The sequence below is a fragment of the Macaca fascicularis genome, chromosome 19 (assembly GCF_037993035.2).
Source record: "Macaca fascicularis isolate 582-1 chromosome 19, T2T-MFA8v1.1".
NCBI classification, from domain to species: Eukaryota; Metazoa; Chordata; class Mammalia; order Primates; family Cercopithecidae; genus Macaca; species Macaca fascicularis.
Window position 1 is genome coordinate 60710987 of NC_088393.1, and position 27375 is coordinate 60738361.

At 46.6% G+C, this 27375-nt stretch overlaps 2 protein-coding genes across 16 annotated transcripts in view; both read right to left on the reverse strand.

Annotated features, from left to right (window-relative positions):
- The window catches only part of LOC102131854 (uncharacterized), a 104328-nt gene extending 86307 nt beyond the window's left edge, over positions 1 to 18021 (reverse strand). Inside the window, exons 1-5 of the mRNA XM_074024495.1 lie at positions 17977 to 18021; positions 15231 to 15349; positions 14282 to 14368; positions 9858 to 9954; positions 9168 to 9294 (exon numbers count right to left, since the gene is read on the reverse strand). The gene's annotated coding sequence lies outside the window, so the exon portion shown is untranslated. The remainder of the gene's footprint in view (positions 1 to 9167; positions 9295 to 9857; positions 9955 to 14281; positions 14369 to 15230; positions 15350 to 17976) is intronic.
- LOC135964329 (uncharacterized) lies at positions 155 to 18021 on the reverse strand. 15 transcript variants are annotated; one of them, XM_074024565.1, is made up of 7 exons: positions 17977 to 18021; positions 15231 to 15349; positions 14282 to 14368; positions 9168 to 9294; positions 5780 to 5901; positions 3547 to 3641; positions 155 to 2768 (listed from the first exon to the last, which is right to left on the reverse strand). In XM_074024565.1, the coding sequence occupies exons 5-7, from the start codon at positions 5899 to 5901 to the stop codon at positions 1255 to 1257; spliced, it is 1731 nt and encodes a 576-aa protein (XP_073880666.1). In that variant the 5' UTR covers positions 9168 to 9294; positions 14282 to 14368; positions 15231 to 15349; positions 17977 to 18021; the 3' UTR covers positions 155 to 1254. The 15 variants fall into 15 exon arrangements, with proteins under 15 accessions (XP_073880666.1, XP_073880672.1, XP_073880671.1 ...); XM_074024571.1 differs by lacking the exons at positions 3547 to 3641; positions 5780 to 5901 and adding exons at positions 9858 to 9954; positions 12271 to 12363; XM_074024570.1 differs by lacking the exons at positions 3547 to 3641; positions 5780 to 5901 and adding exons at positions 9858 to 9954; positions 12271 to 12366.
- Positions 18022 to 27375: the final 9354 nt, after the last annotated feature.

Below are 27375 nucleotides of genomic sequence, written 5' to 3' on the forward strand. Positions count from 1 at the left end.
AGTGACCAACGTGGAAATAACCAAGCAGAGAAAATGGAATGATTTCCTGTAGGATCTCAAATGATGCAAGAATGCTCTCACTTTTTCTATTCAATAAATACAGGCTGTCCTAGCCAGAGCAATGAAATAGCAAAAGAAATGAAATGCCTCGAAATCAGAAAAAAGTAAAATTATATTTGTTTGTAGATGACATGATCTTCTGTGTAGAAAATCACAGAGTCAAAGTACTACTGAGACTAATAAACACATCAGTAGATTTGCACAATACAATATCAACATGAAAAATTAGTTGAATTTTCATACATTAACAATAAACAATTTTAAATGAAAATTTAAAAACACTTCCATTTGCTAGAGAACTTAAAGTAAGAAATACCTAGGAATAAACAGAAAGAAGTGAGAAATTCATACACTGACATCTACAAACATTGATCGAAATGATTAAAAATATATATAAAGATACAACCCATATTGATGTTTTGGAAAAATTAATATTGTTAAATGTTTATATAACCCAATATGATTTAGATTCAACACGATACCCATAAAAATCCCTATCCGTTTTTGTTGAAGAAACAAAAAACAGGCTGGGAAAATGGCTCACATCTGTTGGCCAGGCTGCTCTCAAACTCCTGACCTCAAGTGATCTACTCAACTAGGCCTCCCAAAGTGCTGGGATTACAGGTGTGAGCGACCGCACCTGGCCTAATCCTCTGAACATAAACACTTTAATCTCAATTAATGCTTGAACTCAATGTTAAGTCAACTCAAACTCAAGTCAATGCTGATTTGAATCTAATGTCAATTAATGGTTGATGGTTTGCTATACTCACTGCATTTGGAACTATTACCTCAAAAATGAATTTCCTGATGTCCTGCAAGGAGTCACCTCAGACTAAAGACCTTGCCACACATGACACTTGTAAGATCTCTGTCCAGTACGGATTCTCTGATGTGTAATGGGGCATGAACGTGAAATAAAGGCTTTGACACAGTCATCACACTTGTGAGGTTTCTTTCCTGTATGAATTCTCCTATGTTTTGCGTAAGATGAAACTTGACTGAAGATCTTGCCACAGTCATCACATTTGTAAGGTTTCTCTCCAGTATGAGTTCGCTGATAAACTGCAAGGTAAGAATGATGCCTGAAAAATCTGCCACATTTATAACACTTGTAAGATCTCACTTCGTTATGGTTCTCCAATGATTTGCAATGGTCGTAGCGTTACTTAAGACTTTGCGACAATCATTACATTAGTAAAGTTTCCCTACAACATGGATTGCTTGATGGTGAATAAGTGTTGACTGGCCACAGAAGGCTTTGCCACACTCATTACACTTGTACGGTTTCTCTCCAATGTGAATTCCAGTATGTTGTGCCAAATGTGAATCATACCTGAAAGCCTTGTCACAAACCTTACATTTGTATGGTTTCTCTCCAGTATGAACTGTCCTATGTATTTCAAGGAGTGACTTGAAATTGAAAACTTTGTCACATTCTTCACATTTGTAAGGTTTTTCTCCAGTATGAAGTCTATAATGACGTGCAAGGTTTGATTTTCGATTAAAAACCTTGCCACAATCATTACACTTGTAAGGTTTCTCTCCAGTATGAAGTCTATGATGATATGCAAGACTTGATTTGTGATTAAAACTTCTGCCACATTCATTACACTTGTAACGTTTCTCTCCAGTATGAATGACCTTATGCATTACAAGAGATGAATTTTGAACGAAGGTCTTGCCACAGTCATTACACTTGTAAGGTTTCTCTCCAGTGTGAATTATAATATGTTGTGCCAGGTGTGAATCACGTCCAAACGCCTTGTCACAAATCTTACATTTGTATGGTTTCTCTCCAGTATGAATTCTGCTATGTCTTTCAAGGTGTGATTTGCGACTGAAAACTTTGTCACATTCTTCACATTTGTAAGGTTTCTCTCCAGTATGAAGTCTATGATGACGTGCAAGGTGTGCTTTCTGATTAAAAACCTTGCCACATTCATTACACTTGTAAGGTTTCTCTCCAGTATGAATTGCCTTGTGAATTACAAGGGACGATGTGTAACTGAAGGTCTTGCCACACTCATTACACTTGTAAGGTTTCTCACCAGTGTGACATCTACTATGGCATGCAAGGTATCGCTTCTGATTAAAGACCTTGCCACATACGTCACATTTATATTGTTTCTCTCCTAAATGGATTATCTGACGTTTTTTTAACAGTGAGCTACAATTAAAGGCTTTGTCACTCTCATTACATTGGAAAGATTTTTCTCTCATGTGTACCTCCTGTTTTTGTGTGAGTAATGAAGAATGGAGGAAATTATTCCCATACGTATTAGAAATATGGGTTTTAGGAATACAAGAAATTCTTTGGGATGTTGAAACCAAGGAAGCATCACTGATAGACTTCTCAACTTGATTATCAATTTTCCCTTTGCTCTGAAATACCTGCAGTTCAGGCAGATGCAAATGAAAGCTTTGTCCAACCTGATCTTTAATAGGCTTGTTTCCAGCATGCCTTTGATCATGTCGGTCTGTACTACCAGTCAACTTTTTGATTTCTGTCATGAGTGCTTCATGGCCATTTCTTTCATCTTCTTGCCACTGAAACTCAAAGTCCTGAAAATCTTTCTCAATTTCCTGGAGGGAAAAATCTCCAATGTGATGACTTGCTTGTCTTTGCAATGTCCCAGTGTGGATCACTTCCGTATTGCCTTGCCCTGTTGATGAGAACTTCCTTGTCATGCATTTGGAAGAGATAGCTACAAAATATAAACACCAATAGGTTTCCAATTAAGTGCAGACGGTAAATAATACTGAAATGTGTAAATAGGACACAAATAACAATACTTATTTTGAAATTCCCAAACATGACCTTCAAAGTTTAGGAACACAAAAGAACTAAGATTCTTTAATAAATAAAGGGCAATTATATGTACTTCAAATCATTTCTACGGAAGCCTATTCCCAATATTATGACAAAACACTGACAGGGCACAAACATGTGTAAGCCTGAAGTAAGGAGTGTTTTTCCACGGTGACCCTAAAGTGTTATCACAATTTGCAAAAAAAAAAAAAATTACTGTCACATCAAAGAAGGAAAAAATATATATTCTTTATATTTACAGCATATTCAGAGTATACAAATAAGTGCTAAAGGACCGGACAACGTACTATATTGGTAAATAATCCACAACAAGCCCTTGTAACGATAATCAAAATCAATGGAAATTCTATATTGTCAAACAATCATAGCACTGAGAAGGTAAGAAAAGATTACACAAATTAGCCAGGCATAGCAGCCCGCGCCTGTAGTCCCAGCTACGTGAGAGGCTGAGGCACAAGAATTGCCAAGAGGCAAAGGCTGCAGTGAGTCAATATCGCACCACTGCACTCTAGCCTGGATGACAAAGTGAGACTCAGTCTCAAAAAAAAGAAAGGCAGGGCATGGTGGCTCACACTTGTAATTCCACTATTTTGGGAGGCCGAGGCAGGCGGATCACCTCAATACAAAAAGTAGCCGGGCATGGTGGTGTGCACCTGTAATCCCAGATACCTCGGAGGCTGAGGCAGAATTGCTTGAATCCGAGAGAGGAAGACTGTGGGGAGCTGAGATTGTGCCACTGCACTTCACCCTGGGCGAAAGAGTAAGACTCCGTCTTAAAAAACAGAAAATGTTAACACATTTTTCTGAATAACTGTGAAATATTTCCTATATCCATATAGAACAGACACTTTGTGACTTTTTAAAAAATATTTTATTACTTTTATATTTTTGAGAAGGAGTCTTGCTCTGTCACCCAGGCTGGAGTGCAATGGCACGATCTTGGCTCACTGCAACCTTCACCTCCTGGGTTCCAGTGAGTGTCTTGCCTCAGCCTCCTGAGTACCTTGGATTACAGGCAAGTGCCAGCATGCCTGGCTAATTTTTGTATTTTTAGTAGAGATGGGGTTTCACCATGTTGGCCATTTGGGATTACAGGCATAAGCCACTGCGCCCGGTGGCGCTTTGTGACATTAATGAGTGCAGTGTGTCAGTTATATTGCATGCCACATACTGAATACTCACATGTAAAGTCATAAAATTCAATTAATAAAATATTGTAACCAATGATAAAACAAGAATACAGACACTCATACAGTCTGCAGAATTGTAAACAATTTCCACTTAAGAAAAAAGCCACAATTTCTACTCACCACCAGCACTCAATATAAGAACTGAATTACATGTTAAGATCACTACCTTCTGATTTTAACAGACTGACCTCTGATGAGGTCAAGGAAATACACAGCATTATAACGAATAAGAACTGGCTAACAGCCAGGTACAGTGGCACATGCCTGTAATCCCAGCACTTTGGGAGGCTGAGGCAGGCGGATCACGACGTCAGGTGTTCCAGACCAGCCTGGCCAACATGCTGAAACCCCATCTTTACTAAAAATACAAAAAAATTAGCTGGGCATGGCGGAGGGGGCCTGTAATCCCGGCTACTTGGGAGGCTGAGGCAGGAATCCTTTGAACTCAGGAGGTGGAGGTGTCAGTGAGCTGAGATCAGGCCACTGCACTCCAGCCTGGGCAACAGGATAAGACTCAAACTACACAACTACTTCTCAAATTCGCTCTGGTAGTTTTAGTATTCTCTAATAGTATGTTCCTGCAGATGCGGACTTTGAGAGAATTTAGTCATGGGTGTTGACTACTCATGAATAGGACCAGTGCATTTATAAAAAAAGATATTAAAGGGCTCACTGCTTCTTCTTTCCACTGTGTCAGGACATGGCAGGAAGATGGCTGGGCTAAACCATGAAGAAGGCTCTCACCAGGAACCAATTTGGCTGGCACCTCGCTCTTGGATTTCCCACTTTCCAAATTCATGAGAAATAAATTTCTGCATCTTAAGCCTCCCAGTTTAAGTTATTTCCTTTTTTGTTTGTTTTTCAGATTCAGTCACGCTCTATCACCCAGGCTGGAATGTAGTGGCATGATTCCCCTACCTCAAGTGATTCTCCCACCTCAGCGCAGAGTCACTCTGTCACATGGGCTAGAGTGCAGTGGCATGATCTTGGCTCACTGCAACCTACACCTCCTGGGTTCAAGTGATTCTCCTGCCTCAGCCTCCTAAGTAGCTGGGATTACAGGTGCACGCCACCATGTACAACTAATTTTTTTTATTTTTAATGGAGACGAAGTTTCAGCATGTTGACTAGGCTTGTCTCAAAATCTTGACCTCAAGTGATCGGCCTGTCTCAGCCTCCCAAATTGCTGGGATTACAGGTGTGAGCCACTGCGCCTCGCACATTTTTGGCATTTAGTACATTTGAGGTTTCACTGTGTTGGCCAGTCTGGTCTCAAACTCCTGACCTCAAGTGATCTACCCACCTTGGCCTCTGAAAGTGCTGGGATTAGAGGGGTGAGCCACTATGGCCGGCGATTCTAAGCTGTTTCTGACAGGACAGTGTAATGACTGAGGCAGGAACAGGAGAATCTCATCATCAACATCACTGACGGCTGACAAATCTTATTAAACAAAGGAAGTTAAGAGTCTGTACTGTAAAAATTGCAATCCTCGAAGCCATCTAATGGCACTAACATGTTAAAAACCTTGAGAAAGGCTGGGTGCAGTGGCTTATGCCAGTGATCCCAGCGTTTTGGGAGGCTGAGGCAGGAGGATCAGAATGTCAGGAGATCGAGACCATCCTGGCTAACAAGGTGAAACCCTGTCTTTACTAAAAAAAAAAATACAAAAAATTAGCCTGGCGTGTTGACACCCACCTGTACTCCCAGCTACTTGGGAGGCTGAGGCAGGAGAATTGCTTGAACATGGGAGGCGGAGGTTGCAGTGAGCTGAGATCACACCACTGCACTTTAGCCTGGGCATCAAAGCAAGACTCCATCTCAAAGAAAAAAAAAGAGGAAATGAAAGAAGGCTACAGAGTAACTCTAACACACAAACATAAAGTTCTCCAGTAAAGGTAAATAAAAAAAACAGATAGGCCAGGCATGGTGGTTCATGCCTGTAATCCCAGCACTTTGGGAGGCCAAGGCAGGCAGATCACCTGAGATCGGAAGTTCGAGACCAACCTGACCAACAAGGAGAACCCCTGTCTCTACTAAAAATACAAAATTAGCCGGGCCTGGTGGCCCATGCCTGTAATTCCAGCTACTTGGGAGTCTGAGGCAGAAGGATCGCTTGAACCCAAAAAGCAGAGGTTGCGGTGAGCTGAGGTTGTAGCCTTGCACTTCAGTCTGAGCGACAAAAGCAAAACTGTCTCATAAATACATATATTAATTAATAAAAGGACAAATACAGAAACTGGCACACATGTACCTTTTCTTCATAACTAAACTTTTTTTCATATTATTTAAAATAAAAAGGCATGAAAAAACACTGTACACATATGTCAACCGAAATGCAACATACACAGAAATAATGTTGACATAAATAAAAAAAAGTTCTAGTGGAGAGGGAGTAGTTTTTGCAGGTTATCAGATTCTTCTGTTTTTGTTTGTTTGTTTGTTTTTGAGATGGAGTCTTGCCCTAGATCCCAGGCTAGAGTGCAATGGTGCAATCTCGGCTCACTGCAACCTCCACCTCACGGGTTCAAGCAATTCTCCTGTGTCAGCCTTTCGAGTAGCTGGGATTACAGGCACCTGGCACCATGCCTGGCTAAGTTTTCTATTTTTAGTAGAAACGGAGTTCACCACATTTGCCAGGTTGGTCTCAAACTCCTGACTTCAGGTGACCTGCCTACCTCCGCTGGGATTACAGTCACGCACTGCCGTGCCTCACTAATTTTTGTAATTTTAGTAGAGACAAAGTTTCGACATGTTAGCCAGGCTGGTTTTTAACTCCTGACCTCAGGTGATCCACTCACCTTGGTCTCCCAAAGTGCTGGGATTACAGGCATGAGCCACTGCACCCGGCCAGGTTACGCAAATTTTAAGTTTCATCATTATGCTATAATTTAAGATGTTTAACATACCTGCAACAACAATCTCTGCCCAAATATCTATACAACACACTTCACTTCTGCATACTGAAAGGAATGGACACTAACGTGGTTGTTATATTCACCCTGGAATCATGCTTCAACCACTTACATGTTTTTTTTTTTTTTTTTTTTTTTTGAGACGGAGTCTCACGCTGTTGCCCAGGCTGGAGTGCAGTGGCGCGATCTCGGCTCACGGCAAGCTCCGCCTCCTGGGTTCACGCCATTCTCCTGCCTCAGCCTCCTGAGTAGCTAGGACTACAGGTGCCCGCCACCGCGCCCGGCTAATTTTTTGTATTTTTAGTAGAGACGGGGTTTCACTGTGGTCTCGATCTCCTGACCTTGTGATCCACCCGCCTCGGCCTCCCAAAGTGCTGGGATTACAGGCTTGAGCCACCGTGCCCGGCCTTCACTTACATGTTTACTAAGAACTAAAAGACAAAACTATCTAAAATAATAACAATGGTTGGGCCATGGTGGCTCACGTCTGTAATCCCAGTGCTTTGGGAAGCCGAAGAAGGTGGATCATTTGAGATCAGGAGTTTGAGACCACCCTGGCCAACATGGTGAAACCCAGTCTCTACTAAAAACACAAAAATTAGCTGGGCATTGTGGTGAGTGCCTGCAGTCCCAGCTACATGGAAAGCTGGGGCACAAGAATCCTTTGAGCCCGGGAGGCAGAGTCTACGGTTAGCCAAGATTACGCCAATACACTGTAGCCTGGGCGACAGTGTGAGACAAAGAAAAGACAGAAAAGGAAAAGAAAGAGAAGAAAGAGAAGAAAAAAGAACAGAGAAATAAGCAGGGGAAAAAAGATGTCTATTCAGAGATCTCAGGATTGAACCTTTCCTTTTCCCACAGAATTCTCCCACTTGCAGAGTTTCCCCACACACTAGTGGAAGGTGGAGCTTCCACTCTGCCCATCTGAGCTCTTATCTGCCTTTACGCCTGTAATACATTCCCACCCAGCTGGATTTATTTATTTATTTATTTATTTATTTTGAGACGGAGTTGCCCAGGCTGGAGTGCAATGGTGCGATCTTGGTTCACCGCAACCTGCGCCTCCTGGATTTAAGCGATTCTCCTGCCTCAGCCTCCTGAGTATCTGGGATTACAGGCGTGCACCACCACGCCCAGCTAAGTTTGTATTCTTAGTAGAGACAGAGTTTCTTCATGTTGGTCAGGCTGTTCTCGAACTCCCAACATCCAGTGATCCACCCACCTCGGACTGAAAAACTGCTGGGATTATAGGCATGAGCCACGTGCCCGGCCCTGAATTTTTTTTGCTATTTTCACTTCACACGCCACAGTCCAGGACTCTTTCCCTTGCTCCAACGTAGAGATAACAGGTGAGAAAGAGGCTTCTGCTTATAAAAAGAAAAAACCATGACATGCTGGAGCTTTTCTAGAGTCCCAGCCCTACGTTTCAGTAGGAAAGAAGACATTACAGATGGATCTAGGAAAATATTTCACTAATTGTTCCGCTGACTGCCTCCTTCTGAATGCTTGGGGAGCGTTGTAATATGTAATATGTGGACATGGAGCTCTCTTCCAAGAACTACTGAATCGAAAGCACAGGAGAAGCAAACAGGGAACTGGATATCTTTAAAGTCTGCCAGAAGGTTTTATTTTTGTTTTTGTTTCTTCAGACAGTCTGTCGCCCGGGCTGGAGCGCAGTGGAGTGTTTTCAGCTCGCTGGAACCTTCGCCTCCTGGATTCAAGTGATTCTCTTTCCTCAGCCTTCCTAGGAGCTGGGATTAGAGGCATGCACCACGCCAGGCAAATGCCACCATGCCAGGCTAACTTTTCTATTTTTAGTAGAAATGGGGTTTCTACATGTTGGCCAGGCTGGTCTCGATCTCCTGACCTGAAGTGATCCACATACCTAGGCCTTCCAAGGTGCTGGGATGACAGGTGTGAGTCACCACGCCCAGCCTGCCATAAGCTTTTATGCCTAATTTAGTTCTGGAACCCACACTGAGGTACCATGAAAAATGCAGAACATCTAAACAAAGGGGACAGTGAAAGTCCAGATGCTACATCATGAAGCTTTTCACTTCAAACTCAATACAGTGTCCATTTTAGTCAAGCAAGAATGGGGCTCCCAAAAGAAACAAGAGAAAATACAAAGATATGCAAGGGCACACCCCCAGCAGGGAAGTTATCCTCACCCAGGGAGACCAGGTTCCTATAATTCTCCAACATCACGTCTCTGTATAGAGTCCTCTGAGCAGGGTCCAGGCATTTCCACTCCTCCTGGGAGAATTCTATGGCCACATCCCTGAATGTCAATAGACCCTGGAATGAAAACACATTTTAACCAAATGGTTATGGGAGGAGTTCTTATCTTTACAGAAAATGAGAAGAGGAGAGAGGGGAAAGCATGGATTTAGTTGTAGTGAATGTTCTGACATCCGAGTAAGGGATTTCTCACCACATGATGTCTTCCCAGTTGTGTTTGATTACACTTTTTGAAGCGGTCATGGCACCCTCTCAGTATGAATTTCTTATGTTTGTGAAAAATACAAGAAATAAATAAAAAATGAAAGCAGGGTTCCTGTTAAAGAAATGTCTGAAACTTATATTGACACACCAAGTGACATTCAGTATCTAGATGAGACATAGCATGAGTGATGTCTTCAGAGATGACAACGTCCACAGTAAAAGATCAGCCAGGTGCGGTGAAACATGCCTGTAATCCCAGCTATGCCAGAAGCTGAGGCAGAAGAATCGCTTGATTCCAGGAGGCAGAAGTTGCAGTGATCCCAGATCGCCCCACTGCACTCTAACCTAAGCAACAGAAACTCAGTCTCAAAAAAAAAAAAAAAAAAAAAAAATTAGCCGGGCATGGTGGCAGGTACCTGTGGTGCCAGCTACTTGGAAGGCTGAGGTGGGAGGACAGCTTGACCCTGAGGATGGAGGTTGCAGTGAGCCATGATCGTGCCAGGGCACTCCAGCCTGGGCAACAAAGCAAGACCCCATTTCAGAATAAAATAAATGAAAACAAAATTATTCAAAGTACAAAAATCCATTTATATATATATATGTTTATAAAATAATAAAACCTACTCGGACTGACAAAAAACTAGATGTTAATACAAAGCACTGTCAATGAGGAAAGAGAGAGACCCTCTCATATTGTTGTATATTGTTTTATACTCAGTACCTGTTTTAAGAAAAAAACAAGGAAGTAAAAGCAAAGACAGGCAGCCCCGCGCCAGGCCCGAAACCAGGCCTGGGTCTGCCTGGCCTAAACCCAGTAGTTACAAATCAACTCATAACTTAGAAACCGATGTTATTCATAGACTCCTGACACTGTATAGAAGAACACTGTGAAACTCCCTGCCCTGCCCTGTTCTGTTTCTGACTACCAGTGCACGAAACCCCTGTCACTATCCCCTAGATTGCTCAATCACGACGCTTTCATATGAAATCTTTAGTGTTGTGAGCTCTTAAAAGGGACAGAAATTGTGCACTGGGGGAGCTCGGATTTTAAGGCAGTAGCTTGCGATGCTCCCAGCTGAATAAAGCCCTTCCTTCTACCACTCGGTGTCTGAGAGGTTTTGTCAGCGGCTCGTCCTGCTATATCCTTTGTCCCAGATTTTCAAAACACATACTTGTGTGTTTATATAAGTATGTGTATGACATACGTGTGTATATGTGTGGGGATGTGTGTGTGTATATATATACACATATGTGTGTGTATATATATGTATATGTGTGTGTGTATATATATGTATATGTGTGTGTATGTGTGTATACATATATATGAGGTTTTTTTTGTTTTTTGTTTTTTGTTTTTTTTTTTTTTTGAGACGGAGTCTCGCTCTGCCGCCCAGGCTGGAGTGCAGTGGCCGGATCTCAGCTCACTGCAAGCTCCGCCTCCCGGGTTCACGCCATTCTCCTGCCTCAGCCTCCCGAGTAGCTGGGATTACAGGCGCCCGCCACCTCGCCCGGCTAGTTTTTTGTATTTTTTAGTAGAGACGGGGTTTCACCCTGTCAGCCAGGATGGTCTCGATCTCCTGACCTTGTGATCCGCCCGTCTCGGCCTCCCAAAGTGCTGGGATTACAGGCTTGAGCCACCGCGCCCGGCCATATATGAGTTTTAAAAATACAAAAAGTAGCAAGTTTTGTTTAACTGAAGAGGAATCTCATCTTGCTGGAAAAGGACACTTTGGCAGTTGGGGGCAGGGGGGAATCTTGTGGGATCTAAGAAAACAGGAAATGCTTCATCCTAGAGGAGGCAATCACTCCTTCACCTGCCTGACCTGGAGGAATCCTCAGATACCTGTAGGAATGCAGGCGTGCGCAGAGGCAGCCACTATGGCACTCTTTATACAGAGAAAAATCGCAAATGACCCACAGGTTGTCACTCAGCCAATTTCCAATGCCAAAGAGCAAGCTATCCATGTTTACTAACATGACAACATGTAAATTTTCACAACTAGCAGGATCAAATATCAAAGTAAAATATTTCCCGGAACACAAAGAAGAAAACAACAGACACTGGGGTCTACTTGAAGGTGGAGAATGGGAGGAAGGAGAGGAGCAGAAAAAATAACTATTGGGGGCCGGGCGTGGTGGCTCACGCCTGTAATCCCAGCACTTTGGAAGGCTGAGGAGGGTGAATCACCTTAGGTCAGGAGTTCAAGATCAGCCTGGCCAACATGTTGAAACCCTGTCTCTACTAAAAATACAAAAATTAGCCAGGCATGGTGGCGGGTTTTTTGTAAGCCCAGCTGAGGCAGAAGACTCACTTGAACCCGGGAGATGGAGGCTGCAGTGAGCTGAGATCATGCCATCATACTCCAGACTGAGCAACAAGAGCAAAACTCAGTCTCAAAAAAAATAAATTAAAAAAAAAGTTACTGGGTACTGGGCTTGACGCCGAAGTGATGAAATAATCTGTACAACAAACCCTGATGACATGAGTTTACCTATGTAACAAACCTTCACATGTAGTCTCAAACCTAAAGTAAAAAATATATATATATATAAAATTTTCTTTTTTTAATTTAGTACAGTTTTTTTTTTAAGTCTCATAACAATGCAGAAATACACGTGTACGAGACTTGCTCTGACACCTGGCACAGAACTGACAGTAGCGGCTCCCCAGTGAGGCTGGAAGGAGGGTGGAGGACGGGACAAGGAAAGGAGATGCTTTATAGCTAAGAGCCTAAGCTGCAGCTTTGCTTGCAGTTTTACCACAAAATAAATACATGCATCATGGGATGTTTAAATATAACAATATATATTTAATAACAATTGGTGCACCTGCAATCCCAGCACTCTGGGAGGCTGAGGTGGGCAGATCACCTGACGTCAGGAGTTCAAGGCCAGCCTGATCAACATGGTGAAACCCCGTTTCTACTAAAAATACAAAAAAAAATTAGCCCGGTGTGCTGGCACACACCTATAATCCTAGCTACTCGGGAGGCTGAGGCAGGAGAATCATTTGAACCCGAAAAGTGGAGGGTGCAGTAAGCCGAGATCATGCCACTGCACTCCAACCTGGGCAACACAGCAAGACTCTGTTTCAGAAATAATAATAATAATAATTATAGGTGGAATGAGAATATGGCTTTATCCCATAGGACAAAAAAGAAGTACTGCTCCCATATTTGAGAAAAATTGTAACCATTTTTATCAAAAACACCTGTTTCACAAGGCTCTCCACAGCAATTCCACAGTCTCCATGAGCTAAATGGGCTAAGAATGGTTGAATGAATCTCCTGCTATTACTGAGGTTGATTTCATATTCTTTTTTTTTTTTTTTTTTTTTTTTTGAGACGGAGTCTCACGCTGTTGCCCAGGCTGGAGTGCAGTGGCACGATCTCGGCTCACTGCAAGCTCCGCCTCCCGGGTTCCCGCCATTCTCCTGCCTCAGCCTCCTGAGTAGCTGGGACTACAGGCGCCCGCCACCGCGCCCGGCTAATTTTTTGTATTTTTAGTAGAGACGGGGTTTCACTGTGGTCTCGATCTCCTGACCTTGTCATCCGCCCGCCTCGGCCTCCCAAAGTGCTGGGATTACAGGCTTGAGCCACTGCGCCCGGCCGGTTGATTTCATATTCTTAAAATAATAATGGAATCGGCTGAGTGCGGTGGCTCATGCCGGTAATCCCAGCACTTCAGGAGGCCGAGGCAGGTGGATCACCTAAGATCAAGAGTTCGAGACCAGTCTAATTAACATGGAGAAACCTGTCTCTACTAAAAATACAAAATTAGCTAGGCGTGGTGGTGCATGCCTGTAATCCCAGCTACTTGAGAAGCTGAGGCAGGAGAATTGCTTGAAAGTGGGAGGTGGAGGTTGTGGTGAGCCGCGATTGCGCTATTGCCCTCCAGCATGGGCAACAAAAGCAAAATTGTCTTTTAAAAAAAAACAAAAAACAAAAAACTAAACAAACAAAAACTGACGGAATCATTCATGTCTCATTCATGTCAATCTAAGAACTTTCTATTCCAATTAGTAAGTTTTTTAAGTCAGAAACACAGTAACTCATTCAATTACCTAAAAATGTAGTATAAAATCAGGTAGAAATCGGCTGGGCGCAGTGACTCATGCCTGTAATCCCAGCACTTTGGGAGGCTGAGGCGGGCGGATCACCTGAGGTCAGGAGTTCGAGACCAGCCTGACCAACATGGAGAAACCTCCTCTCTACTAAAAATACAAAATTAGCCAGGGGTGGTGGCACACGCCTGTAATCCCAGCTACTCGGGAGACTGAAACAGTAGAATCGCTTGAACCTGGGCGGCGGAGGTGGCAGTGAGCCAAGATCGCGCCACTGCACTCCAGGCTGGGAAACAAGAGCAAAACTCCGTCTCAAGAAAAAATAAAAATAAAAAAAGAAATTAAGCAGAAGATTTCCCATTATTGTTCTCCTATTCTAGAATTTTCCACGTACTTTGTGCACATTAATATGTGACTTCTATTGGCAGCTGCTCTAATCCTGGTCCACAGAGAGCTGACAGTGCATCCAGATGTGGCCCCTGAACAATCCCTGCTGCCCAACAGCACTCACACCACGGGACCCTCACCCCGTCTCCATCCATGTCTGGTGTGAGCCTTTCCCAGGCCCATGCCCAGTGCCGCCTCTTCCCAAGTTCATGTCACTGGGTCATGAGAGATGGAATCTAAGCGAGATGAGAGAGACTGAGGGAAGGCATGGGTGAGGGTGAGCAAACCTGTCAGGCAGGACGCTTCAGACTCAGAGAAGATTCCCAACTCCAAGGCCCAGCGTTTCTGAAGGGAAGGAGACAGAACAATCCACCGAGAATATCATCTCACCTGAGGAAGAGCCATCCCTGACTCCTCTGCTTTCCTCTTCCTCTTCTGGGTTTCTTCCCCACGGACTAAGAGTCTTTGAAGTCAATCCTGAATGTCAGAATATGTTGTTTATTGCTCAGAATCAACACACCCCCTCCCTGTAGGACACATACAAAGGAGACCCCACCCTGAGGAAATACGGTCCCCTCTGCTGCCCACTGCAGCAAGGATGATAAACTCCTACAGGAAAACTCCGGCTCTCCTGGAGAAGCCTCCACACACGCTGCAGCAGTGGGGAGCTGGGCTGGAATGAGCTCCCCTTCAGGGCACAGACCCAGCCCTGACCAAACGCCATGCAGAGGTTGGGTGCAGCGGCTCATGCCTGTCATCCCAGCATTCTGGGAGGCCGAGGTGAGTACATCGCTTGAGCTCAGGAGTTTGAGATCAGCCTGGGCAACATGGTGAAACCCAATCTCTACCAAAAATACAAAAACTTAGCCAGGTCTGGTGGTGCACACCTGTTTGTCTGTTGTACCAGCTACTTAGGAAGCTGAGGTGGGAAAATTACTTGAGCTCAGGAGTTTGAGACCAGTATGGCCAACATGGTGAAACCCTGTCTCTACTAAAAATACAAAAAGTGGACTGGGCACGTTGCCTCACGCCTGTAATACTAGGACCCTGGAAGGCAAAGGGGGTTGGATTACTTGAGGTCAGGAGTTCGATACCAGCCTGAACAACATGGTGAAACCCCATCTGCAGTAAAAATACAAAAAGTAACTGGGCTTGGTGGGTATCTGTAATCCCAGCTACTCAAGAGGCTGAGGTAGGGGAATCGCTTGAACCTGGGAAGTGGAGGTTGCAGTGAGCCGAGATTGTGCCACCGCACTCCAGCCTGGGCAACAGAGTAAGACTCAAAAATAAAAGGAAATACAAATACAAAAATTAGCCGGGTGTGGTGGCACGCACACACCTGTAATCTCAGCTGCTTGGGAAGTTGAGGCATAGGAATTGCTTCAACCCAGGAGACAGAGGTTGCAGTGAGCCAAGATCACGAGACAGCACTCACAATCTGGAGGACAGAGTGAGAACCTGTTTGGAAAAAAAAAAAAGCGCGTTTCTGATGTGATTGACGCAGAGATAATAAAACCTGAGTAATGTGACAGAGACTGATAGGCAGAGGGAACTTCAGATGGGGGTGGGAGGGCATGGGAGACAGCTCTGAGCCCAGACCTGAAGGAGGAGAAAGGGCAGGGGACATAGGGTAAGAGCAGGGACAACAACTCGAGACAGGAAGGGTTTTGATGTTTGGGAAAAGAGAAAAGCAAATGTGACTGGGGCAGAGGGATTCAGGAGACGGGGGCAAGCTCCCAGGAGGAGGCTGGACACTGGCAGGGGGCCTGGTCACAGGGCTGTGGAGCCACAGTGAGGAGTTGGGCTTTTGTCCTGGGGAACATGGGAAGCCGGTGGAGGGTTCCCTGCCAGTGACTGACACGACCTGCTTTAGATGTAGCTGTGGATGTCCTGCATCCCAATGAAAATTCTAATTACAACCGGGCACTCCCCTCTCCCAGAGGAAAAGCCACACCCAGACACACACTCTATTTTGCCAATCATTTCAGGGGCCAAGGTCACTTGGGTTGAGCTTTTCTGGCCTAGCCCGTCATCTCCAAGTTGCAGGGAGGCTCACTGGGGCTCAGAGCTGGAAACATTTTCACTGAGTTACCCTGAGAAGGTCTGAGATGAGTGAGAAGGTGTGCCTGAATTCTTACATGGTGGCCTGGAAGGGCTAATGGGAAGGGTTGGTCTTTATCGCCCCTATCCTTGAAAATTAGGGAAGCATCTTTCACACACCTGGGCTAAAGAAACTTCTTTTGCAAGGTTCTGATGCCTTTGATTCCCAACATTCAATTATTTCTTACTAGAAAATCAGCGTAACATTCATAAAATGCAGAAGTGCGAACACACAGATATTGACCTTGAAAACAGGGAAAGAAGGTCAGTTGTAGAACTAAGACATAAGCAAAATTTTTCAATCAAGAATACATGGGTGGCTGGGTATGGTGGCTCACGCCTGTAATCCCAGCACTTTGGGAGGTCGAGGCAGGTGGATCACCTGAGGTCAGGAGCTCAAGACCAGCCTGGCCAACATGGTGAAACCCTGTCTCTACTAAAAATACAAAAATTTGCCAGGCTCCATCCTCCCAACTCATTTGACCTCTTTTTACTCCTTCTCCCCAATCTTTAGATCGTGTTCAATCTCCATAGATTTCCACCTCTTCTCCTATCTCTGCGCCTCCTCTGCTCTCCCTGTTAAATTCTCTCTTCCGTGTTACACCCCCATGTCCTCACTCTCTGGCACCTCAGATCCCCAGGTGTCCTCCCTGCTGCCCTTCCCCCTCTGTTCCCTTTGCCACCAGCACCACTGTGCTCTGTCTGCCCCGGCTCCAAATCCCTCCTCCTCTCCCTCACTCTGATGAGCCTCCCTCTTTGCTGCCCTTCTCCCTACCTTGCTGTCCTTCATCTCTCTGTACATCTAGCTTTTCTCTACATTTCTCCAGTTGCTCTTCTCCTCCTGTTTTCTTAACTTTTGTTTATCACTTTTGCTGTCTCTTGGCAAATCCCTCACCCATTCCTCTACTTTGCCGTCTGTTATGGGTCTTCCTCATTCTTCTTTTCTCTGTCTCTGCTTTTCTACTGCTCTCTCAGTACCTCTCTCTGTCTCCTGATCCCTTTGGCCCACACAATCACAGGAGGGTTTGGAGGAAGACGCCTGCATCCGGAAGGAGCGCATTTTCCAGGGGCTGGGGCTGGGCAGACAAGAACACCCCCGTGTCACAGGACAGGCCCCGGGCACCTCTCCCCAGCGCGGGCTCAGGGGAAGCGGTGACTGCAGAGGGGAGACATGGAGAGCTGCAGGGCCCAGTCTGAGTAGGAGGGAGGTGGGGGACAACGACGCCTTCGGAAAAGGGTGGGGTCCGCAGGATCCCAGTACCAGGCAGAAAACCCAGCCTACCGGGGAATGGGGTCGCGGGGCTGCGCTCCAGGGTCCGGCGAGGGTGAGGCTGGGAGACGCCCAGGGCGGGAATCCACCTCTCAGGTGAGGACTTTAAAAAGTGCGGGGCGGGAGGAGTCAAAAAACGGTTTTGAGCAGGAAAACTACGCGATAGGAAGCGTATATATTGTCCTACAGCAGAAAGACCAGGGACAGGACCAGCCTCAGGGCGACTTTAAACCCAAAAGGAAATGACCTCCGGACTCTCACGGGGACGTCTCAATTTGCTGTTGGTGAAAGAAGACGGGTGAGAATTTCCAGGTTTGTGGGGACCCGACATTCCAGGTAAAGAAGCGCTGGGGAGGCCGGGCGCGGTGGCTCACGCCTGTAATCCCAGCACTTTGGGAGGCCGAGGTGGGCGGATCACGAGGTCAGGAGATCGAGACCATTCTGGCTAACATGGTGAAACCCCGTTTCTACAAAAATAGAAAAAAATTAGCCGGGCGTGCTGACAGGCGCCTGTAGTCCCAGCTACTCGGGAGGCTGAGGCAGCAGAATGGCGTGAATCCAGGAGGCGGAGCTTGCAGTGAGCCGAGATCGAGCCACTGCACTCCAGCCTGAGCGACAGAGCTAGACTCTGCCTCAAAAAACAAAAACAAACAAACACAAAAGAGCGCCGGGGACCTGGGAAATGCAGACTTAATAAAAACAGAGCGAAACTCACGCGCGGTTGTAGGACCTTTACTCCACGCGATCCGCTTCCGGGTTTGCGCGAATCTGCGCGCGCAGGGCAGAAGCCAGACCTGGGCGGGACCCCCGAGGAGGTGGGTGGGGCCTGGGTGAGGTAGAGGCTGGGCGCGAGGCGGAGAGACCTCACCCTTTAGAACCGGCAGAGGGCGGGGCCGGGGCGGGACCTGTGCGTCTCTCAGCCTTTTTCCCAGCGCCAGTGTTCGGGCTTTTTAGGCGAGAACCGCCTGGAAGGCTGAAGCGTAATTCGAAAGCCCTGGAATTATGTGGAACGGCCTCCCGCGGACTGGGGTTGCGAGGCTGCGCTCCAGGGGCCAGCGAGGGAGAGGCTGGGAGGCGCCCGGGGCGGGAATCCACCTCCGGGATGAGGACTTTAAAAAGCGCGGGCAGGGCCGGGCGCGGTGGCTCACGCCTGTAATCCCAGCACTTTGGGAGGCCGAGATGGGCGGATCACGAGGTCAGGAGATCGAGACCATCCTGGCTAACACGGTGAAACCCCGTCTCTACTAAGAAATACAAAAAATAGCCGGGCGAGGTGGCAGCGCCTGTAGTCCCAGCTACTCGGGAGGCTGAGGCCGGAGAATGGCGTGAACCCGGGAGGCGGAGCTTGCAGTGAGCTGAGATCCGGCCACTGCACTCCAGCCTGGGCTACAGAGCGAGACTCCGTCTCAAAAAAAAAAAAAAAAAAAAAAAAAAAAAAGCGCGGGCAGGAGGAGGGGTCAGGAAACGGTTTTGAGCCGGAAAACTACGCGATAGAAGGCGCGGGGACTGGACCAGCCTCAGACTGACGTTAAACCCTAAAGGAGGCTGGGCGCGGTGGCTCACGCCTGTAATCCTCGCACTTTGGGAGGCCAAAGCGGGCGGATAAGGAGGTCAGGACTTCAAGACCTGTCTGGCCAAGATGGCGAAACCCTGTCTACACTAAAAACTACAAAAATTAACCGGGCAAAGTGGCAGGCGCCTGTAATCCCGGTATTCGGGAAGCTGAGGCAGAAGAATCGCTTGAACCCGGGCGGCAGAGGTCGCAGTGAGCCGACGTTGCGCCACTGCACTCCAGCCTGGGCGACAGACTGAGACTGAGTCTCAAACAAACAAACTCAAAAGGAAGCGACCCCCGGACTCTACAAGGACGTCTCAATATGGTCTGTGTGGAGAAAGGAAGGTGGGAATTTCCAGGTCTCTGGGGACCCCACCTCTCGAGTATAGCAGAGTCGGGGGCCTGCGAAGGGCCGACTTAACTAGAGACAGAGGGAAACTCACGCCCTGCGGTATGACCTTCACTGAGGCGATCTGCTTCCGGGTGGCGCGGGGATCTCTGAACCTGGGGGTCCAGTTCAGCCTGGGCGACAAAGTAACACCCCCTCCCGCTGGGCTCCCTTACCCTTACTAGTCTCTCTTTTTTTTTTTTTTTTTTTTAACTTTTTTAAATAAAATTTTTGATGGTGTGACATAGGGGTGCAATGTTTTTTTCCATGTGAATATCCAGTTAGTTGTCCCAGCACATTTGTGGAAGAGATCTATTACTTTCTTTCATTATATATACTTTTTTCTTTTCTTCTTTTTTGAGACAGAGTATTTCGCTGTCACCCAGGCTGGAGTTCAGTGGCAAGATCTCGGCTCACTGCAACCCCTCCCCGCTGAACCCCTCTCCTGCTTCAGTCTCCGGAGCACTACTCCGGAGACTACTACTTGGTAGTCTCAGGCAGGAGAATCGCTTGAACCCTGGAGATTGTGGTGGAGATTTTGGTGGAGGTTGTGCTGGGCTGAGATCGCGCCATTGCACTAGAGCTTGGGAAATAAGAACAAAACTCCGTCCAAAAAAAAAATAAAAACCACTTTGGAAGAGAGAGAAAATGCATTTACGAATTTTCTAAATAAATGTCCTAATAAAAGAGATGCAAGGAAAAAAAAGTCTTCCCTTATTTTCAGAGGAGGACTTATACCTCTTATTTATTTGCTTGTTTGTTTGAGACACAGTCCAGCTCTGTCATTCAGACTGGAGTGTGGTGGCGAGAAGAGGGCTGACTGCAGCCTCCAATTCCGTGGCTCAAGTGATCCTCCCACATCAGCGCCCCGAGCAGCTGGGACCACAGGTGTGCACCACCACACCTGGCTGAGGTTTTTGATTTTTAGTAGAGTGGAGGTCTCACTATGTTATGTTGCCCAGGCTGATCACGAACTCCTGGGCTCAAGCAATCCTCCCGTATTGACCTCTCAAAGTGCAGAGATTATAGATGTGAGCCACCCCTCCGGGTTCTAGCTTTATTTCCACAAAATATGAAATTGTCCTCCACCTCCTGTGTGTAATAGAGTTTTGCATGTCACCTTTCAGTTTCCATTATCCACTCAACTCATGATTTTGATTAGTTTAATAAGCCGTTCTAATTGTCAGTCCCCACTGCAACCAGCGCCTCACTTCACCCCTTTACCTGCCCTTTTCCCCCGCCCTGCCCCAGACTGAGGGGAGCTCGCCCCGCCTGCAGGACGACTCTACCTGCTCCAAAAAAGCGCTTTGCATTAAAACCATTTTCAACTTAAAAGGAAAAACAATTCAGCGTTTGGTACCGGTGGCCCACTACAATATGTTGTTTTACCTTCCATTGAAATATTAACTTCATATGAAATATTAACTTAAAACGGGCAGGAAGCATCCTATGATATTAGGGGTAATATCACGACACATCAGAAACAATCCACCAATCAGAACCCGGAGGATCCAGTCCTGGGGGGCAAGAGGAAGACAGCAGGCGACACCTGGGGCCAAGCTGAGGAGAGAGCCCGGACCGCCCCCTCTGGCCCCGCCCCTTCCCGCTGTCTGGCCCAGCCCCCAGGCAGCCTCCTCCCTCTTGCCCTGCCCCAGTCCCGTTCCAGGCCCGTCCCCAAAGCGGCTTCCACCCTCTCGCCCCGCCCAAGCACCTGTTCTGGCCCCGCCCAAGCACCTGTTCTGGCCCCGCCCGCTAGGAGACATTTTCCCCTTCCCGTTCCGTCCCGCCCACTGTGCAGAACCGGCCCAGACAGGGTCGAGGGCCCGCTCACGGTTGTTTTGCAGCGCCCGGGGCTGACTCAAATGAGTGTTTTTTTGTGTGTTTCTGCTTCAAACCTGTCTTTCGCAGGACCCCAGCCCCAAGTCCAGCCACACCAGGAATCTGGGTGTTTCGGGATGTTGAAATCCCCATGCGAGTTTGTGCAGTTTTCAGGGAGTCACTATGTTGGCCAGGCTGGTCTCGAACTCCTGAATTCAGGTGATTTTTCCGTCTTGGCCTCCCAAAGTGCAGGGATTACAGGTGTGAGACACCACACGTGGCCAATTTTTTGTATTTAGTAGATTCAAGGTTTCATTACGTTGGCCAGACTGGTCTCAAACTCCTGACCTCAAGAGATCCACCCACCTTGGCCTCCCAAAGTGCTGGGGTTAGAGGCGTGAGACACCAGGGCCGGCCAGTCTAAGCTATTTTTGACAGGACAGTGAAATGTCTGAGACAGGAAAAGGAGCATCTCATCGTCAGCCTCACCAAAGGCTTACAAATCTTATTAAACAAAGGAAGTTGGCCCCGCGCGGTGGCTCAAGCCTGTAATCTCAGCACTTTGGGAGCCTGAGATGGGCGGATCACGAGGTCAGGAGATCGAGACCATCCTGGCTAACACGGTGAAACCCAGTCTCTACTAAAAAATACAAAACAAAACAAAAAAAAAATTGCTGGGCGAGGTGGCGGGCGGGCGCCTGTGGTCCCAGGTACTCGGGAGGCTGAGGCAGGAGAATGGAGTAAACCCGCGAGGCTGAGGCAGGAGAATGGAGTAAACCCGGGAGGCAGAGCTTGCAGTGAGCTGACATCTGGCCACTGCACTCCAGCCTGGGTGAGAGAGCGAGACTCCGTTTCAGAAAAGAAAAACAAACAAAAAACAAACGAAGTTAACAGTCTATACTATGAAACTTGCAATACTTGAAGCCATCTAATAGCACTAACAAGTTTTCAAAACCTTAAGGCAAGCAGGGCATGGTGGCTCACGCTGGTAATCCCAGCACTTTGGGAAGCTGAGGCAGAAGGATCACGAGGTCAGGAGATTGAGACCATCCTGCCTAACATGGGGAAACCGTGTCTTTACTAAAAAAAATACAAAAAATTAGCCGGGTGTGGTGACATGCGCCTGAGGTCCCAGCTACTTGGGAGGCTGAGGCAGGAGAATCCCTTAAAATCAGGAGACAGAGGTTGCAGTGAGCCCAGATCGCATCACTACACTCCAGCCTGGGCGACAGATGGAGACCCCATCTCAAAATAAAAAAGAAAAAAAAAGAAATGAAAGAAGGCTAAAGAGTAACTCCAACCCACAAATATATATAAAGTTCCCCAGAAAAGGTAGATAAAAGGACAGATAGGCTGGGTGCAGTGATGCAGCTTATAGCTTGCAGTGAATGTAGAGAATGAAGTACTCAGATAATTCCAGCTGAGTGGGGTGGGGAGCAACCCTTCTGAGAGAGTGCCACCCCAGAATCCGTCCTCCAAGTGTTTATTGAAAGGGCTTGTTTAAACTACACTTCAGACAAACAAAAGGCATCCACCATGGAGCTCTTTGCAGGCAGATCGTGAGGCACATATGGCCTTGTGAAAGCACGCAGACCACATTTACAGGAGACTGTTTTCAGCGTTCCTTATCACACAGTCTACTCCTTGTCCTGATTTCAGGGTCAAGGAGTTACAGTCTCCTACACAAACAACATACACACAATGCCTCAGTATTTTTCCATGCCTCAACCTCAAATGCCTTGTACATAAGCTTGATTATGTTGCCGTGCACCCACCAAAGGTGGTTCACGCCCGAAATCTCAGCACTTTGGGAGGCCAAGGCAGGCAGATCGCCTGAGTTTGGGAGTTCGAGACCAGCTTGACCAACAAGGAGAAACGTTGTTTCTACTAAAAATACAAAATTAGCTGGGTGTGGTGGTGCATACCTGTAATCCCAGCTACTCGGGAGCCTGTGGCAAAAGAATTGCTTAAACCTGGCAGATGAAGGGTGCAGTGAGCGGAGATTGTGCCATTGCACTCCAGCCTGGGGGACAGGAGCAAAACTTTGTCTCACAAATAAATAAATAGACAGACAGGTACAGAAACCGGTATAAGTGTATCTTTTCGTTATAACACAACATTTTTTCCAATTATTTAGCAGAAAAAAGCATGAAAAAACACTATACATGTGTTAATGAAAATGCAACATACACAGAAGTAATTCTGACATAAATAACAAAGAATTCTAGTGGAGAAACAGTAGTTTTTGCAGGTTATGGACATTTTTGTTTCTTTCTTTCTTTGTTTTTTTGAGATGGAGTCTTGCTCTGTCGCCCAGGCGAGTGTAATGGTGCCATTTTGGCTTCTGCAATCTTCACTTCTTGAATTCAAAGAACTTAGCCTCTTGAGTAGCTGAGATTACAGGTGCCCACCACTGCGCTTCGTATTTTCAGTAGAGATGGAGTTTTGCCGTGTTAGCCAGGCGGGTGTTGAACTCCTGACCTCAGGTGATTTGCCCTGCCTTGGCCTCCCAATGTGCTGAGGTTACAGGAGTGAGCCAGCCAGGTAATGGAAATTTCAAGTTTCATTTTTATGCTATAACTTTAAGATATTTAACATACCTACAACAATAACCTCCCCTCAAGTATCTATACAACATGCTTCGGTTTTTGTTTTGTTTTGTTTTGTTTTGTTTTTTTGAGACAGAATCTTGCTGTGTCTCCAGGCTGGAGTGCAGTGGCGCCATCTGGCTCACTGCAACCTCTGCCTCCTGGGTTCAAGCAATTCCACTGCCTCAGCCTCCCGACTAGCTGGGACTACAGGCATGCACCACCACACCTGGCTAATTTTTTCTATTTTAGTAGAGACGGGATTTCACCGTGTTGGCCAGGATGGTCTCAATCTCCTGACCTTGTGATCCGCCCGCTTCGGCCTCCCAAAGTGCTGGGATTATAGATGTTAGCCACCGTGCCCGGCCCACACTTTGATTCTTCATACTGAAAGGAACGGACACTAACGTGATTTTTATATTCACACTGGAATTATGCTTAAACCACTTATAAGTTTACTTAAAAACTAAAAGACAAAACTATTTAAAATAATGATAATGGCTGGGCATGGTGACTTGCGCTTGTAATGCCAGCGCTTTGGGAAACTGAGACAGGTGGATCACTTGAGATCAGGAGTTCGAGAACAGCCTGGCCAATATGATGAAACCCCATCTCTATTAAAAACACAAAAATTAGCTGGGTGTGGTAGTGGGCACCTGTAGTCGCAGCTACTCGGAAGCTGGGGCACAAGAATCGTTTGAGCCTGGGAGACGGAGGCTACGGTTAGACAAGATAGCACCACTGCACTGTAGCCTGAGCAACAGAGTGAGACTCTGTCAAAAAAAAAAAAAAAAAAAAAAAGTAAGAAGGGAATCAAAGCATGTCTACACAAAAAAAGCAATTAAACCCAAAAAGTAGGAAATGAGAAATGAAGAACAAAAATTCCTAGAAGAAATACAGAACAAAAACACAACGGTAAGGTCTTCTCCATCAGTAATTATTAAAATGTAAATATTTACCTCTGCACTCAGAAGGCAAAGACTACCTCAATCAACAGGAACCAACTACATGTTGCCCACAGAAGACTCGTATTAGCCCTAAGGACACACATAAGCTAAAATTTAAAAAGTAAAAACCAGTAATTAGGTATGGGGGTTGGGGCCTGTAATTCCAGCTACTCGGGAGGCCAAAGAGGATCTCTTGAGCCCAGGAGATCAAGACCAACTTCAACAACACAGCATAAAAATGAAAGATAACCTGAAGAAAGCAGGGTATAGTCTGCTGGTTTACCATTTTTTATCCCTGATACAGACAGCTCCTCTATTCGTGTCCCCTGGCATACAGTATAGGCTCCATAGCTACTGAGTCAGTGAATGAATGAGAATGACAGAGTGATACTAGTATGTCCTCTCTGGGGTCTCATGTGTGCCAGGGCCCTGTTTGACTTTGGAATGGTCTTCATCGTGATGAGGGAGGTGAGCAGGAACAGCTGAGCGGGAGAGCCCAGGGTCCCTCAGGCAGACCAGTCTGCTTGCCCAATCAGTAAGAAGGACAAGTGCATGTTCACTCTGAAACACATCTGGCTGACCCAAGGGGTAACTGCTGGACTCTGAGCAAACTTACATTGGCAATTAAAGACCCTAAACTCTGCAGAAAGAGGAGAGGCTTCCTTGCTGCCCAGACTCTCAATGAAGAAAAATTCCTGGGGTCTAAGACTTCTCACTTGGCAATGACATTGGCTTAAATATTCCCAGACTCAAATCCTTGGGTGTTAGGTTGGGTCTTGGGATGGTGCAAACTGACAGAATTGCAGGCAATGAGCGTCAGAATAGACCAGTGAACAGGAAGGTGGAAGACTTGAGGGAGGGGGTCAAGAACAGGCAGAGAAACCACTCCCCTCCCTCAGACACCCACCTGGGGAAGCACCAACTTTGCCATCCTTGAGAAGACAATGGGAAAGGGGGGAGTATGCATAGGGTGGGTGACGGTGTGTGCTGGGTGGAGAAAAACTCCTTTCCCTAAATGGGACTCCATTAGCTCAGCCCATCTATTCTACCCACTGCTGAGCACAGAGGCGTCCTGTGAGGATAAATATGGCTCTTCCTTCCTCCAGTTCCTGAATCTCCAGGCCATGACTAGGGCTGTAACCCTCAAACTCCCTTCCCAGGACCCAGTGTTCCCTCTTTGTGGGAAAAACATCTGTGCTCCACATTTAGATTATAGCATCTTATTTATTTATTTATTTATTTATTTATTTATTTATTTATGTTGAGATGGAGTCTCACTAAGTTGCCAGGCTGGAGTGCAGTGGCACGATCTCAGCTCACTGCAACCACCGCCTCCTGAGTTCAAGCGATTCTCCTGCCTCAGCCTCTTGAGTAGCTGCGACTACAGGCATGTGCTACCAAGCCCAGCTAATTTTTACATTTTTTCAGTAGAGACGAGGTTTCACCATGTTGGCCAGAATGGTCTTGATCTCTTGACCTCGTGATCTGCCCACCTTGGCCTCCCAAAGTGCTGGGATTACAAGCATAAGCTACCACTCCCGGCCATCATTTTTCATTTTTCATCTTTATTTGAGACGGAGTCTTGCACTGTCACCCGGGCTGGAGTGCAATGAAGCGATCTCGGCTCACTGCAACCTCCGTCTTCTGGGTTCATGTGATTCTCCTGCCTCAGCCTCCTGAGTAGCTGGGATTACAGGTGCACACCATCATGCCCAGCTAATTTTTTTTTTTTTTTTGTATTTTTTGTATTTTTAGTAGAGAAGTGGTTTCATTATATTGACCAGGCTGGTGTCAAATTCCTGACTTCATGATCCGCCTGCCTTGGCTTCCCAAAGTGCTGGGATTACAGGCGTGAGCCCCCACGCCCGGCCCACATTTACATTATAACATCTTGACCCTTGGCTCCCCAGCTGCCTTGTGACTCTGTGTGTGTGTGTGTGTGTGTGTGTGTGCGCGCGCGCGCACATGCTCACGTGCTGTGACAGACAAGGAAAAGCCAGTAGAGTCATCGCCACTGGCCTGGCAGGAGGAGGTGGCCCTCGGGCTGCAGTTCACTGTGCTGTTTGCACTCTGATCCTTGGAAGAATCTTTCCTGAAGTCGTAGAGCTTCTAGCTCCTCTGGAACAGAACTAGTTGTGTAGGGGTGTGTCCTTCATGCCTCCAAGGCCTCTGACCTTCTCCTCATCCTTCCTGAAGGGAATCCAGCACCCCTGACTCTGAGCACATCACCTGCTGGTGGCAAAGCCCCTGCTCATGATGGCCAAACTGGGCCCTGGTGATGTGCAGAGCACGGAAGACCCGGGAGCTGGAGTGAGGCAGTGACACAGATGACAAACATGGGGATGCCTCGGCACTGCCTGAGGACACAGGGTCTGGTCCGTAGAGCTGTTCTGACCTTAGTGAGGCCTCACACCTATAATCTTAGCACACTGGGAGGCCAAGGCAGGCAGATGACCTGAGATCACAAGTTTGAGACCAGCCTGGCCAACACGGTGAAAACCTGTCTGTACTAAAAATAGGAAAATTGGGTCAGGCACAGTGGCTCATGCCTGTAATCCTAGCACTCTAACAGTCTGGAAGGCCAAGACAAGCAGATCACTTGAGATCAGGAGTTCCAGACCAGCCTGGCCAACATAGTGAAACCCCATCTCTACTAAAAATACAAAAAGTAGCCGGACTTGGTGGCTGTATGTAATCCCAGCTACCCAGGAGGCTAATGCAGGAGAATCGCTTGAACCCAGGAGGTGGAGGTTGCAGTGAGCCGAGATCGTGCCACTGCATTCCGGCCTGGACGACAGAGTGAGACTCAAAAATAAAA

Bases quoted from the DNA above. Each gene is read 5' to 3' on its own strand.
- LOC135964329 (XM_074024565.1), bottom strand. From the start codon at position 5,901: ATGGAGTCTTGCTTTGATGCCCAGGCTAAAGTGCAGTGGTGTGATCTC. The intron at 3,642-5,779 runs GTGGGTGTCAAC...TCTTTCGCCCAG, and splicing joins CCAAGTAGCTGGGAGTACAG to GGTGAAGTGCAGTGGCACAA. The intron at 2,769-3,546 runs GTGCACACCACC...TATATTTTGTAG, and splicing joins CGAGGTATCTGGGATTACAG to CTATCTCTTCCAAATGCATG.